At 40.6% G+C, this 16,194-nt stretch overlaps 1 protein-coding gene across 1 annotated transcript in view; it reads right to left on the reverse strand.

The window, feature by feature from the left end:
* Window positions 1–16,194, reverse strand: part of jade2 (jade family PHD finger 2) — a 160,775-nt gene that overhangs the window by 115,511 nt on the left and 29,070 nt on the right. The window contains 1 exon segment of the mRNA XM_035667182.1: window positions 15,200–15,357. Within this exon segment, the coding sequence (XP_035523075.1) occupies window positions 15,200–15,357 (158 nt within the window).

Below are 16,194 nucleotides of genomic sequence, written 5' to 3' on the forward strand. Positions count from 1 at the left end.
ACACACACACACACACCTGGCCTGCGGTTAAAGGATAAGAGGGGGGTTGATAAAACTCGCAGTAACATGTGGGATGCGTATGGCTGAAGTTTGGAGGTTGGTTCAAGGGAACACTAAAGCAGAAATCTCTCAGAGAATGAGAGGAACATTTTGCCAATTCAAACATGATACTTTATTTTATAAAAATAGATTTTTTTTGTGACTGGAAAGAGGAAATTCAGCTTCATTCGACAACAGCTTGCAGCTGTCATGGAGTTTTCACAGCTGTCCGAACATCAACACAGCCAGAGTTGTTATTATTGATATATTGATCCCAGTTCCCTCTGATCCAGAAAGAATGACTAAAACTGTAAAATGTGACAGTTTCTACATTGAGACTGGCACACAGCCATCTTGTTGGTGACATGAAGGTTGAAAACTCCCCTGAAATAATTCCTAAGTGTTAGTTGTTAGTTATGTTTCTATGATCATGTTACATTTAATATAGGGAATATAAAGGAAGACATTGCTCTTCCAGTTTCAGTAATCTAATCACAGCTAGTGCTCTTAAAGACAAAGAGGGTTGGTATTATAACTACATTCACAAACGTATCTAACCTCATTATTGTCATACAATTGGGGGTGTAAAGATTTACTGATACGAGTCGGGAATTGGTTTTAACGTTCTAGATGAAACTACATAGGTAGGCGGCCCCTTGGATCGATCTAAATGTACCATGAACCGGTCGATGGTCCAATTCTAAACGTTATAAATCGGTTGACTGAAGCTTTGTTGGTAACAGCGTCTCCCCTCTCAAGAAAGGTAAAAGACCACCAGGGTCTCATGACAAGAGTAACGTTAGTGCATCAAATCTAAAATCTAAAGTTTGGGAGACATTTGGATTCTATAAGAAGGAAGGAAAGTTGGACAAAAGTCTAGCCATTTATAAGAAAGGTCATAAAGTTATTTTTGTCTGTGCCTATTGGAAAAGCAATAAACACAATGACATGTAATTCTGAAATGATACATTGTACTTTCCCTGATTCTCTGATATTTTATAAAATATATGTATTTCAAGGTAAGTAATGTCACTTTTATAGAATTGGCTTTTATACATTTAGAATTTAAAATAAATGTTTACATTAAACTTTAGGAACTGTATCAGATTGCATCTTATCGCACCAAATCAGTTCTTATTAAAATGAATCATTCCTGAATTTTGTCATAGCCCATGTATCCAGATACACATTGCATTGTCTTAGAACCACTACATACTATGCATTCAACAATTTCCTTTGCCTTATTCTGCACTCATAGTGTGGCCTGAGGTGATGGTTTAGAAATAGTTAGAATACACAAGTTTATAAGTAGCAAGCAACACTCCCATTGTTCACAGCATAATGATTAAATAAGGAGCGAGAAATCTTTCTTAGACTAATACTTTGAGCTGTATGAACTGGAATTTCGTCAGTGTAAAGAAGACGTTATAGAATATTACAGACTAGCAGGTTTCTACGTTTGGTACAAAATAGTTCTCTCTTTCAACCTGTCATGAGGGTTTGGGGAGAGAATGTAACAGCTGAAAGGAAAGTAATTTCTAATATACTGCTTTGTCAAGAGGTCCAATAATTGGCTTGGATTCTGAGAAAAATGCAATGCTCCCAAGAGAAAAAAAAAGACGAGGAACGATCTGTTAATAATCTGTAGAAGCTTTGATTCTTTTGATGCCATCGACTGTTGTGATTCTTCTCCTGTGATGCTTCAAATTTCAGGGAAGCTGATCCAAATCTGAACCACAGGGGGCTAACAACTGAAGGCTGCAGCTTACCAGCTTTTTAATAGTATGAATATTAATACATCACTCATTATTTTTATTTTTATTTACAGGCCCAAGGGAGCCCAGGATGTTTACAAACCACATTTTAAAATCGGAATGATATCAGTTGTTGTGGTGTGTTTGTTATTGTCTCTCTTCCTTTTTGTTCCTGTGACTGTAAAACTAATTTCCTCTGGACAGATAGTGAAGATGACCTTGAATGTTTTTCTGAATTTAATCGCTGTTGTTATGGGAACTCACATTTTAGTCAAGTTCCCCGTTTTTACTTGGATTTTAGCATAGAAAACTGTGTGATACTTTCTTAGACAGTTGTTTCTATTTTTTAAAGGTTACAAAAGTCAGCTGTGTTTACAACATTAAGTTTTTTTTATATGCTGAAAATATTGCTCTATCTAAGCACTAAACCCAGCCCAGTGTCAATTTTATTACCAGAGACACTGTGGGAAACCCCAGTGGGCTTTGAAACTGAGACAAGGGGGGTGGAATAATGGGTTGAAGCAATGAAGTCTCTGGCATGCTTGTACACACACATACTACACATACGTACACATCAAGAGTGAGGGGCTACCCCAGCCCCGTCTCCATACATCTGACACACATACACATACACATACACACACTCCTACACCCTCTTCCTGCATTCCTCTCCTGTCTGACACATTTCCAGTAAGCCCACCAGCACTTCAAAAACAGCCCACCACCAACACCAGCCTACCAGACGACAGCGCCTGTTAAAAACATGCACAGCTCTGTTGCACACAAAGACACAAACACAAACTTCTTATTGGAAACTATGAGAAAAACATGCCACAGGTGCGGCCAAATCCTTGGCTGGGTTTGGTTATGTTTTCCAACCCCCAAAATCCCCCATTCTGGCATCAGCCAGAGTTTAAAGTTTCCTTGTAAATCTGATAAAATTGGTTTTCTTGTCAAATTGATAAAATCAGATGAATTTGCTATAGAGCATTCTGCTGAAACGATTAGTCAATCGAAACTTAATCAGCAACTAGTTTTATAATTGATTTATGATTTTTTTTCCAGCAAAAATACCAAATATTAACTAGTTCCAGCTTCAAAACTGTGATTTTGTTTGTTTTCTTTGTCTTATGTGATTGTAAACTAAATATTTAAAAATATATTTTGGATCTTTGGTTCGATCAATTTGAAGAATCCAACCATAGTGAAAATGTATGCCATGATGTTAAAAGTGATGACTATTGCTTCAGTAACAATGCCTGCAAACAAGGCAGAATAAGTTGCCACTACTTTGTGGAATTAAGTATTTTCTTATAGCAGTGGAAAACTATGTGTTCTTGGTTGATGCTGGAGCCTTAAAAACCCTCCTCATCTGTTCCAGTTTCTTCTTTGCATTAGGGCACACTGCTTCAAGTCTGCTCCACAGAGGTACATTCCCACTTGCTTTAATTCTGTGCCTGAAAGCTTCGATTAAACCTACATACACAGAAAACTGCAGATAGGCAACACAAGGGAGAAGAGAGACAAATGGGGGTAGTACTGTTATTTGATAAAGCAATGGCAAAGCTCTGTTGTGTGTCCATCTCTCTCTTTCCCTCTCTTTGTTATTCCCAGCAGATCTACAGTCGTTGTACCGCTTCACTCAACCGCCTCATCTACCTGTTTGTTTACTTATTCCCTGAGTTCCTCACCCATCAACATCCCTCCTCCACACAGTGTCTATCCCTCATTCTCTGGATAATTCACTCCATCCTCACTCTTCACTACTTCCCCTTTCTCTCCTTCATTTCCTCCTCTTTTTTTGTTACTGCAATGAAAAGAGAGTGAGACCATGTGATGCTATTCAGAAGGTCATCTTGAACACTGGTTACTGTTAGATGAGTTCAAAAGGAGAGAAAGAGCAGTCAGTTCATATCAGTGCATGCTTTCATGGACTTTCCCTGCTTGAAAATATGTATTTGGGGGAGCTGCTGTCATGAGGGACAGATGATTATATGCTAATTTGTGCATAAGTGAAACCATCTGAAGCTACATTTGTAGGAGTACATTGTTGTGTGTTTCCACAGTGGGTCTTCGTTACTTGTTAGCAGGCCACAGGTGCCCTCAGGTTCCCCTTCGCCAATCTCCTCCACCACTCCTCTCTCACTGAAATATCTCCGGTCTCTGTTTGGGGTGAAGGTCACATGCTATAAACACAGAGGTATGCCCAACCTTTGCCCTAGTGGTTTGGGGCCTGCCACTGCCACTCACTTTTGTTTGGTCTAATATGGTGTAATACCCACTGACAGTGCCACAACGTTGCCTACCAGCCATCAGAAGATCAGTCTTTTCTCACTCATCAGTGTTTTTTTTTTTTGCCATTTAGATAAATGATCTAAAAGCAATTTAGATAAATGGCAAGGTAGTCATATTATCAGTCGCCCTTTTGTGCCACTTCTCAAAATCATGTCCATCCATCTCCATCTATCCATCTGTCGGGTTATCAACCTTTCTATCCATCCATCCATTTAAATCCATGGAGGAAATTATGTAAGGCCTGGGCCTCAGAGCTCCACTGGGAGACAATGCAGCAGTAAACATGGTTTACTCTCCTGGAGGCGGTTAGGTTTAAGTGGCCAGCCAGGGTGCTCCAGCCTCCCTTATGTGACCGTTAAAGCGAATGACCTTGCGGTAGCAACTAAGCTTAGGACGCTGGTGGGGGACAGAGAGACAGAGAGATGGCATTAAAGAAGGGCACTAAGAAACTGGTACTGACAACGAAGGGGCCCTTGCAAAAACCCCTATCAACCGTTCTGAAGTGACTTTGAGCAAGATATTGAAGCACAGAGAGGGAGAAGGAAGGAAGGAAGGAAGGAGCGAAACAAAGTGTCAGTTGAAGGCTGACATATTAAGTGTGACAGGGAAGTCAAACTGACCGTGCGCACACACACACACACACACACACACAAGGGATCAGTGGAAGAAGGGGAACTCCACTATCTATCTACTATCTTCTCCTGTATCTCACTCTCTCAGTCTCTGTTTCACACACACACACACACACACACACACCAGTCAATTGAGGCTGGCAGATGGTAGATTGGTAAAAGGTGGACGGCGTGGTCCAGATGTTGCTGAACCCACAGTGCAGAAGGCAAAGGGCTTTGATCTACCATACCACAGAGGAACTACTATAGGAGAGGAGAGGATGCTGACTGGTCCTTTAAAGGAAGGAAGGGGGAAAAAAGAGCGGAGTGAATATGTGTATGTTTGTATCAGAATAAGAGAGAGAGTTAATGTAACCGAGCGAAAGAAGAGGTGGATGATATTCCCTTGCACGATGTATCACTGTTTACAAGAAAATACCAAAGGGAAAACTCATGCATGCATCACACACACTGATACACCCAAAACACACATACATTAACTGTGCATCCACAAATACAGGCGCCTGAACACACGCGGTCCAGACTCCCACACATAGCTCTTGGGCTTACTCACATGACACATGACATCCATGTGGGGAACAACAAAGACACATGCATACACACACGCACACACACATACACACCAAATCAACCCACACTGAGCCCGGGGGTAGCCCGCAGTAAACACCAGCAGCCACACATGCTGCGTTCTGAACTGGGGAATACACATAAACATACACACACAGAACCGTTTTTCTCTCAATGTAATTTAAGAAAAGCTGCATTCATTTATCAAACCAGTTCTCTTCTACTTTTTCCCTGTAGAAGCATCAACTATTTATTGCCTTTCTCCAAATCATTTATTTGTCAATGGCACTTAATAACACTACCCTGGTTAAATAAAGGTGAAATAAATCAAATAACTGCCAGCTGAATCTCTGGGTGGGGAACGTGGAGTAGGCACACACCAACACATTTAGGTTTTGGCAGGCTGCTCTGCCAGTTCCAACACACACAGCTCAGCAGGTTAAAAACTATTGTTTGGAGGTGAAATGTTTAAATTTCCCAGGTTCCAGTCCCCAGCCGTTGCCCACAAGCCTCCAGAGGTGAATGGGTTTAGCTGAAGTCTGACTCACCCGCTGGAACCAGAAAACTGGCTCGGTTCTGGCCAACGCTCAGTCACTGCGGTCCCAGAGTCAGCCTGGGCCGGGCAGGCAACCAGTCATTCAGTCAGCCTACCAGTTTTGACTTCTCTGTCATTTCCGCGAGGTCGGCCAACCAGTCAGCAAGCCGGGAGGTCAGTCAATACAGTCAGGCAGCTGGCCTAAAAATGTGCTCAATGATGGACCACACAAACAGTCATTCTCCTATTCGGTTGGATAATGGCCATTAGTACAAGACGAACGTCCACTCAGTCTGCCAGATGTCAGTCATTGCAGTCAGTCAGCAAACAAGGCAGCTTGTCTTTTATGTGATTAATAATGCTCCTGGTGCCCTGGCCACATACCATGGTGATGAGAGTGCAGAGAAGTTTCTTATTTTCATTCAACCACCATTGACCCTTTACTCATCCATTGAGTCAGTCAAGGAAATGGCTGTTCTGCCAGGCAGTCGACAAGCAAGCCACCCAGGCGAGCGGTCACTGTGGTCAGTCAGCCAGTCAGGCAGTGAGCCTGAAATGTGGTAAGCGACAGCTCCACTGACCCAGTCAAGTGGTAAAGGGGCAGAAAATGTGTGCTTGGATAATGGCAAAGACTACACAGTGATCTTACCTCTGTTTAGTTATCATTAAATGAAGAAAAAAGTAAATCAGCCAAGTGGGAAGCAGTTCTATCAATGGGCCAGTCAAACGGATAGCTAATCGGTCAGCCATTTATCCAATCAGTCAATAAACCTGTCTGCCAGCAATCTGGTCAGTCAGTCTGCCAGTCAATGACTCAATCAGCCAGGCATGGTTCAGTCAGAAAAGTTGTCTCCATTAACTGTGGTGAAAGATGTACCCACTGACTCTGTGAACTCGCCCAGAAATGAGAATGTATTATTATGTTGCTTTATTTGCCATTACGGTTCCCCCTCCAGCCTCAGTGGGAAGTTTGTTAAGCTCCTTCTCTCAGGAAAGAGATGAAAAGTTATTTCTCACTATAACATGTTATTAGTTTTGTCATGTGGGGACCTACTAGATACAGGCGCAAGGGCCCAATTTGGCTCCTTAGCCCATACTTTAAGAAATACAGTTCTCATATTCGCTCGGCCATGCAGCCAAAAGCAACCAAATCAGCCTGTGGTCAGGAACACACCCGCTGACCCTTCATAGCAATGTGGTGATGAGTTAATGTGGGTAATTTTGGATTTTGTTGTAGCCCTGACTGTCCATCAACAGGTCAGTAAGTAATCCATCAAAGTCACTGCGCTGATTAGCAAGCCCTTGGTTCATCTCTGGCTGCAATTCACATCATCAAGGAATCCAAATTGTACTTATAAAGTCATCAAGTCAAGTATCCCATCAGTCAGTCAGCAATTTAGACATCTAAAAAAAATAGTAAGCAACTCAGCCAAATCTTATTCCCCCTTTGAAACTTGTATCCTGTGTCAGAATCCCAATAATTGACACACAAAATTAATTTTACAACAATATTTGAGTTATAATTTTTGCATTATAAAGTTTTCTGCCCTTGCTATGTGTGTCGGTGCACAGTTATCCTGTGAGTTAAACACACTTCTAATAAAGGTTTGAGATTGAGATAGTATTGTTCAATTATATTGATTATGAATCAGAAAACAATGAGGGACCATTAACAAGAGTGAGTTGTAAAAATGAGACAGGATAATTATACAACACCCAGTGTCAGTGCCCGATCTGTACCTCCTGTACCGCCAAATCGGTACCGCACATCTGCAACTCTTAACAGAGAGGGAAGGCAGAACAAGAACAAGATGGCTCACTCAATATCTCCCTCAACTATCAGATGAGGGGAAAAACAATGCATTTAATTCAGAATGTTACTGATTGAAACTTTTTAAAACAATTTTTCACATCTTCTGGATGCAGTCTGATGTAGTATACGATATGAGTAAATGAGCTCAAACAGGAAGAGGGTAATAGCATTAGCAGTATACAGCAAGTAATACTAAACAAAGTATACAAAAAATATATGTAAGTAAAGTAAAGACCTACCAAAAGTTTTTTCATTTATCAAATCCATTCATCCCACAAACATCTATTCATGTCCGCAGACACTGCCAGAACAACAGATTCAACATATACAGTAGTACATTTATGTGCAAACCAGTATGTTAGTCCCTCATTCATCCATCTAACTTATGGCTCATCAGACATTTATCAATAGCCACAATACAACAGACTTCCAACAAACATCAACAGTGTGCGTGTGGAAGCCATTAGTCCATGCGCACCCAATGACCCTGTACAGTGCATGAGGCTCATGACGCTGCTCTAAGTCAACTTATTATCTGATGAAGAGCTGTTTTGGAAGATATCTTGGGGGAATTTCCAGATGTTGTTGTGGATGCACTGATACATCAAACACACTTCAATGAAATGTGTGTACATACAATACACGCTCAGGAACTTGTACACTCATAAAAGTGAACATTCATACACACACACACAAACACACACATACACACACACACACACACACATACACAGTGACTTACTAATGCACTGGTGGACAAGGCTGCAGCTGGGCCAAGCAGTAAAAATCCCTCAGGGACTTTTAAGTCATCTAACCACCACTCTTTTCCTCCTTCCCTCACTGTTTTCCTTATGTCTGTACTTATGTAATTGGTGTACTTGAATCAGTGCTTCTGTTATGACCTGTAGGTGGCTATTTCTCTTCACCAGGTACATAGATTTACTTATTCCCAACCTTCTTTCGTCCAGACAGGAAAAGCTGTAGAATTTGATCATTTCTCCAAAAAAGAAAAATAGGGAAATAGGGATTGGTGAGTTTTTCCAATGGCTGACTATGTCTTTTAAAAGTTCTTGCACACATAGATTGTATAAGACTGTGACTTTGAGCATTTTAGGTTATGGCAGAGTTATTAAAAGTCATAGAAGGTCTTCTCCAAACAGATAATGAAAATACGATATGATGAAAACCACACTAACACACTAATGAGCTAACTTGTAGCTTGCTGTGTCCCATGACTTCAATGAAAAGTGTTGACAATTCCAAAAAGCTATTTTACGAAAACAGGCTGAGCATAAAAACTTTATTAAACTGAAAAGAGCATGGGGGAAGAAAAATAACCAGCACTAGCTGAAAATGTCAAGGTATACTTTTTAAGTTTTAAATATAGCTGAAAGTTTGCAATACATGACATTTAGACTGCCCTCCATCTTCACTATCCAGCCATTTGTCCTTACTGCTGTCAGACTCTCTTCAATCCATTATCTGTGTGTGTGCGTGTGTGGGTGTGTGTCTGACAGTCACTGAGTCATTAGTAGCCGATTAGCCCTCTGACCCGCTGCTACACTGTCTGTGTGTGTGCGTCGATCAAGAGCGTGTGTGTGTGTGTGTGTCTGTGTGCTCGAACAGATGTATTTGTATATATAAACAGAAACTGCCTGTTCAATGAATAACAACACATGACTTTACATACTGTATGATGTTCCATAGGAATGCGTCTATTCAAATTAAGTTGGCCGGCACTTCCTCTCTGTACCTGCACCCAAATGCAAAGCTCGATGTGTGCACTCTTCGCCTCTCCAAAGGCCAATTCCAACTCAATCAGTTTTACTGGGGAAGGTCCAGGGCAATTATAATTTTTATCCAGTCTGAACCTGCCAAGTCCATAACTCGTACAAGTCCAGACAATACAAGCAACCTTGACAAATTACTGAATGTTTTTTCAGCAGTAGTCAGTGTGAACTGACATCTCTGTAATGTTACAATGTGTTGAGTAGTTGGCAGATGTCAGATTGTCATAACACATGCAGGCTAATAGTTAAAATCGACTTCTGCTCCTGTCTTTCAGTTTTCTTTGAGTTGCTATGCATGTACTGTACTGTATGCTTGCAGCACTTGTACCAAAAACTAAAAAGTCTACAAGCGGACACTTCTCTAGGACCTAAACCATCAACAGCTTAAAGGTTTAGGTACAGCAACTTCTTTTGTCATACTAAAAGGCCTTGTTGTCTTTTCAAGCCACAGTATCTACATCCCCTCTCAGTGTTCACACATTACATCCCCTCTGGCCAAGGGTTAAAGTTTGTTGAACCAAGGTTTTACATAGCATCCATGCCTGCCTGACCAAAGTTTTGCATATGATCACTGCTGCCAGAAACCTGACCTACAGATATTCCCAGTGATATTCACCACATGATGTACACCATTGTTGTGCAATCTCAACTTAACCAAAGCTTTACATCTCATGAGAACCATGGATTTTTGATGTTTGTCAACCAATCAATCAATCAATACCTTTAAATATTACAAGTCTGTAAAACATCTGTATGCCGACCAGCTGAGCAGTTGAAAGTAGAATTTTGTTTTTTAATCTGCACAATCAATATTTTTGTCCAGCAGCACATAAACCACTTTGGTAAGGAGCCTGTCCATGTGATGCTCCCCGTGGCTGCAGCTTTACACACCGAAAGCCAACGTGTTCAGCCAAACCACAAACCACTGGTTCACATTCACCGACTCGGTCACCAGTCCGAGGGGGGAAAAAATGAAGCAATAAATAAAATAACCGCTATCTCATTTCTTTCATTTTGTGAAAAGGCGCAGATCTTCTCATGAGTATGTGTAATTATTTCCCTCTCCGGCTCTGCGTTGTCATTGGGGACCGAGGCTGTCGAGTCGCTGCCAATATAGTCATAGTCAGTGTTATGCAACGGCTAATTACTTCCACTCGCCCCGACAAAACCATGGAGAGGGAGAGAGAAAGAGAGGGTAGGGGAAAAGAGAAGGATGAAATAAAACAGACAGAGGAGAGACGGCCAGAGAGGGGGACGAGTAAGAGGAAAGTCAGAAGGGAAGAAAGAGGGAGAGAGAAAGGAGAACAGAGAAAGTAAAGGACAGAAAGAAATGGAGACAGACGGGGAAGGAGAGTCAAATACTCCTCATCTTCTTTCTCTCCCGCAGTGTTTTGGTAAAGAAAAAAATCTACATCAAACCATAATGACCTCTTCACCATGCTGTACAACAGTTTCAGGAAATCATGCAGGAGCGGCCGAATAAGGTCCAAAGAGAGAGAAAGAGAGAAATGTGGAAGACTAGTGTGGTCAAAGCCAGACAGGGCCCGCAGCCCTTTTCCTCTCCAACAATTTTTGGAGATGATGTCATTATTCATAAAAAAAAAAATAGAAAAAGAAAAATGTGTCTGCGCCTCCGGCTCAACTAGAGCAAATGTAGGGGAAGGTGGGAGTGGAAGGAGGGAAGTCAGGGAAAGGGAGAGATGTAGAGATGAATACATAGACGCACAAAAAAAGAAACAGGAGAGTCGGACCAGGACAAAAATAACTAATGGAAAGGAAAGAAATATGACATAAATAGGGAGGGGTAAACTACCTCAATTCATACTTTTACACCTCAATTTACTCTCATTTTTGGGTGAATAAAATCTCTTTGATATGAGCAAAATTTAGAATGAAAGCAGCATCTCAAAATTTAGAATGAAAGCAGCATCCTGGCAGTCAAAGATGCACCATGTAAGGAATAATAACTAGATATTGAATAGTAAGCTTTAGAGGTGCTGGTATGCAGACTTTTGTTTTCATTTGACAGAGCCAGGCTTTGTGTTTACCCCCTGCTTCCAGTCTTTGTAAATATGAGTGAAATTAAATTCTCATCTAAATATTAAAAAAAAGCTGAAAAAAAGATTTCCCAAAGTGTCAAATTTTTGTTTTAACGTTCTATCACGTTTCTATGGCTTTTCTTTCCCTGTCCAATAAAGAACAAATTTATTAAAATGGAGTTTTGAGAGAGATTTTAGGCACAAACACCTCCTACACAAATCACTTTGCACCATTGTAAGCATTGCCCTAAGTACAGTAATTACAAGGTATTACTGACCTAGCTCTAGCTAGCTGGACAGGACAAGGGATTACTGTGCTAATTAAACCTCACAAAATAATACTTAAATTCTTAATTACTCATCTTTTTCAACTTTTTTCCATATGAAACAATATGAAATACAGATTTAATGTTGTATTGTAAGTTTTGTACTTTTTTCTCAGGAAGAAGACAGTCAGACTGTAGTTGCTGCACTCTGGCTTTGCACTACCTATATATCTGTTTATGGTAACACAAAGACAGAGTGCAGTATCTGCATTTTTGGGGTCATAGGTAAAGTAATTGGTCATGGTTTTTAAGTCAGAAAAATTACTTGGAGAATACATATTTAATAAGCACAGACCCACTGTTCTACATAAAACACATTTGGCTGGTCAGTCAAAAGACTTTGAAGCCATTTTTCTGAATTTCATTGTTAGTGTAGTTACTGTGGTTGACTTTGTAGGGCAGCATAACTGAGAGTCATTCCAACCTTAACCCAAATCCAACCTTGCAGCACTGCGCACAGCTCTGATTTTATGCCACAGCAATGCCCCAAAGGTCTGTATCACAGAGATTCTCCCAACGCTTTCCCCCAATCCTTCCAAGGTTCAGTTGCTTTAAATTACTCTGTTCTCTGCTAGACGACATATACTTTTAGAGCAGATATCTAAACATCCTGTCATAACTCAATGGATCAAATCCACTGCTAAATGTACACCCATGAAGGCCATTCAGCTTTTTTTTGGATGGACAAGCTGATTCGGGAATTTCACAACCAACAAGGTGACAGCGTCCTGTAACCATTACATGAAAGCGACCAAAGAAGGATGAAAAGCTCAGTCTTTGTTTTATTGTACCCAGAAGTACACAAAGCCACTTCAAAACCAGATATATCTACTGCCGGACACAGATATATCAGTATATGACAAAAGAAGCTAGGAAGCTTTTAGATAATTTTTAGTAGTAGTTAGAAAGTTTTGTAGCACGGGTTTATGCTTAATGTATGACTGAATCCAGAAAACTGGAATATTTTTCCTCGTTGAGCTCATTACTTGCTTGTAGACATTTTTTTATTACCAAATGCTAAAAAGGCATCACTTCCTGTGTGGGATAAAGGTTTCCTACCACTAATTCTGGCCGACCACAGGGGCTTGTATGGGTAAAACCAAGGAAGTCGCAAGCATCGCTGGTAATTTCAGCCCAAACATATCAAGCAAGGAGAGGAAAAGCAATAGGCAGACAGAGAAAAGGAGTGACTTCAAGATGACAGATGACAAAAAAAGATGAACAAACTGCAGTCAGAGACTCTGACAGAGCTCAGTCACATGCCCCTCTTCTCCTTTCTCTCCCTATCTATCCATCATCACTCCATTTCAGCATCACAGTATATCACAGCGTCATTTTATCACATCAGATAATATACAAGCCCCCCATTCATCCACCTATCCTTATCTATCTTTGCTATTGCTCTTTCTCTCCCAATCTGCTCATCTGTCTCTCCGCCTTCAATCTGTTGATTCCATACTGTTTGTGTGTGTCACATATGTGTGTCTACTGAGATATTAACCTATTGGACAATGTAAACACTAAGGGCAACACAAATCTTAGAACCATGGAGATGATCAATCATAAAGTCTTTAAATCTATATTATGTATTACCTTTGTCCTCATTAAGAGTCTGAGGAACTCTTTTACTCTTTGGTCTTTGTTGAACTGCACATGTTGCGATTTGTCATTTTTTTCGTCTTTCTATTATGGAAATTCAATTTCTCTTCCCAGGTAAAACTGCTGATGCAAGCCTTTTCACTTGCTAGTCAAATATTAATTTCAGGTTCTCTGGTTTCCTCATAAAGTATGCAATTTCATTTGGCAACACTAGATTTGATTTACGGTTTGTTTGTTTTATTTGAAGTGTTTATTTTATGTTATTGGAGCTGACTGGCGTTTATTTTTATTTTTATTTTTTCAATTGCAGTTGGAGTTGCCAGTCAGTACAGAAAAACAGTTTTCAGTTTTTACAGCACGATCACCAACCCGCTCTTCTTTTTTCTACCATTATGACCCTCAAAATTCAAATAAGCATTTTAAAAAAAAAATGACAAAAAAATGACTCAATGAATGTATTTTTTTGAGTTTTAACTTTCGGTGACCCACTGACTCCACTCAGGTTCTTCAATTGATTGGGAGAAAGGAAGACAAACAGCACAAAATGCGTCCAATAACATGAAACAGTGGAGACAAAGCCTTAAACTCCAGTAGAGAGTAGAAACAAGAGATGCTTTAACTCTGACAAGTGGAAAACATTTACCACAGTATTCAACTTCATGGTCAGCAGTTTTTTGGCCGTTTCATATCCATCAAAAATGTTTTGTTTTGTTTCGTATACTTGTCTTTTGTCTGTGAGAGCGAGCTCGCTCTGCATCTGGATTTCTTGAGGCAGGCACAAAAAAAAAATGGTCATGGATACAGAACATTTGACCAAATCTCACGTGACTGGATAATTATTCTGTCTTCCAAAGAGAATTGGTTGTGTGTGTGTGTGTGTGTGTGTGTGTGTGTGTGCGTGTGGCCTCCCAGTATGACATGTCTGTCTAACAGGCATTACCAGGCAGTCTGAGCATTTTCATTAGTTCCTAGAATGCCAAACAAACCACATGGGTATGTGAAGCAGCTGCAGTAGTACTAGAGAGCCACAACAACCTACTGGGGCAAGAGAGAGAGAGAGAGAATATAAGTGGGTCGAAGTGTATGCCTGCACACATCTGCCTACCAGCTTCTGTATGTGTGTGTGTGTTTGTGTGTGTGTGTGTGTGTGTGTGTGTGTGTGTATGTGTGTGTTTCATTGCCTGCACATGCATCCAAACCAGCTTCCCAAAGTGTGTGTGTGTGTGTGTTTGTGTACGAATTAGTCAGAGAGCAGGAAGCTGAGGGTCTCAGTTTGTGTCCTTGTAGAGTTTTCTGCATGTAGATGTGTGTGTGTGCATGTATTCCATTGACAAATATGCAAAGCTAACAAGTGTAATTACATGGTTCCCACACTTTTTATTGCAATCCAATGCCAAATTTTTCCTCAACATTTCCAAAACGTTCATGAATGTACAACAGCTGTGTAACTTAAAACACTTCTGGTATGTCAGCCGATCATTTTGTTGCATTTTTTGAAAATGACTGAAGTAAATGGAATTTTCAAGGTTGTATCAACTTTGTACCACAATCACTGACATTTCGGCAATTTTCCAAAACAACCATTAGTCATCAACAAAAGTTCAAATCTCTTTTAAGATCTTTGTGACCGTGGAAACTGCCAGTGTGTTTAGATGGTGGCATAATGTCAATGCCAGAGGCTGAACTGGTATTGAATCACTATTAAACAGTTACAATACGGTTAAATTCTTCATTTACTTGATATTAACCTCTTGCATGAGTTGATGGCTGTTTGTGTGTGCATGTGTTATGTGTTCGGTGCGTGTCCTACCTGACCACAGGCTCTGGTATGGCCTCAAGGCTGGCAGGGACCTGTACCCCCTTCTCCCATTCTTGTCTCCATGGGTCAGAGAGCACGTAGAAGTCGTCCGGGCCGAGCTGAGCCGAGTCCGGCAGCTTCATGGCCGTGATGAAGTCGGTACGAAATACCTGCACAGAGAGCAAGGCAGGAGGGAGGGGAGAGGAAGGAAGAAAAGTTTGGTTATATGTCAAGAACAGTGAAGATATCAACATGCTAAGAAGGAAGGTGAAGCTTACTGTTAACTGTTGGCCTGATTAAAAAAAGCAACCATAAACAACTTTCATACTCTTTTTGTGGTTCATTATTTATGAAGATGTTTTGTTTTTAATGATTCATTTTAGCCTGCATATTGGCGAGCTGGCTAATTGGAGTCTTGAAACAGTATTGCCTGTTTCTTTCAGCAATAAACACATTTTAATTGTCTATCCCCATGCGTCAGGTTTAAATTATTTTGATATGAGCATCAACAAAGGTATAGCCACATGTTAACGACACAAAATTGTGTATTGCAATCCATACTGTCTTCATACAGTTGTACAAACAATATCAACATTAGCTTCTGGTAAAGGACAATGCTTGTAATTTAAACAGAAAGCTCAATCAATTAAAGTGACTCCTGTCTGTCATACAGTGCATTCAGTGCAGCGGCCCAGGCCCACGTGAGAACTCTTAAGGCGGACAGCTGCAGTAGTGCCGGTTTTCCCACAACCAATATTAATTTTCATAATCGAATGTCAGATTTGTTTTGCAATTCGATTATATAATCAAGTTAAGAATATTGGTTGACAACCCTAATGCGCATGTAGGAGGGTCCTATAAAAACAAACAAGGTGTGCGTGATGCAGTGTTTTCAAGACCTGAGGGAGTGGGTGTATTCAAGCAGACACAATCATTCTCACACATAATGTGAACACACAAACCTACACAGACACAACACGCACATACAGTCTCTCTCTCTCTCTCTC

This window comes from Morone saxatilis, unplaced genomic scaffold, assembly GCF_004916995.1.
Source record: "Morone saxatilis isolate NCDOM2014 unplaced genomic scaffold, NCSU_SB_2.0 Contig20, whole genome shotgun sequence".
Lineage (NCBI taxonomy): Eukaryota > Metazoa > Chordata > Actinopteri > Moronidae > Morone > Morone saxatilis.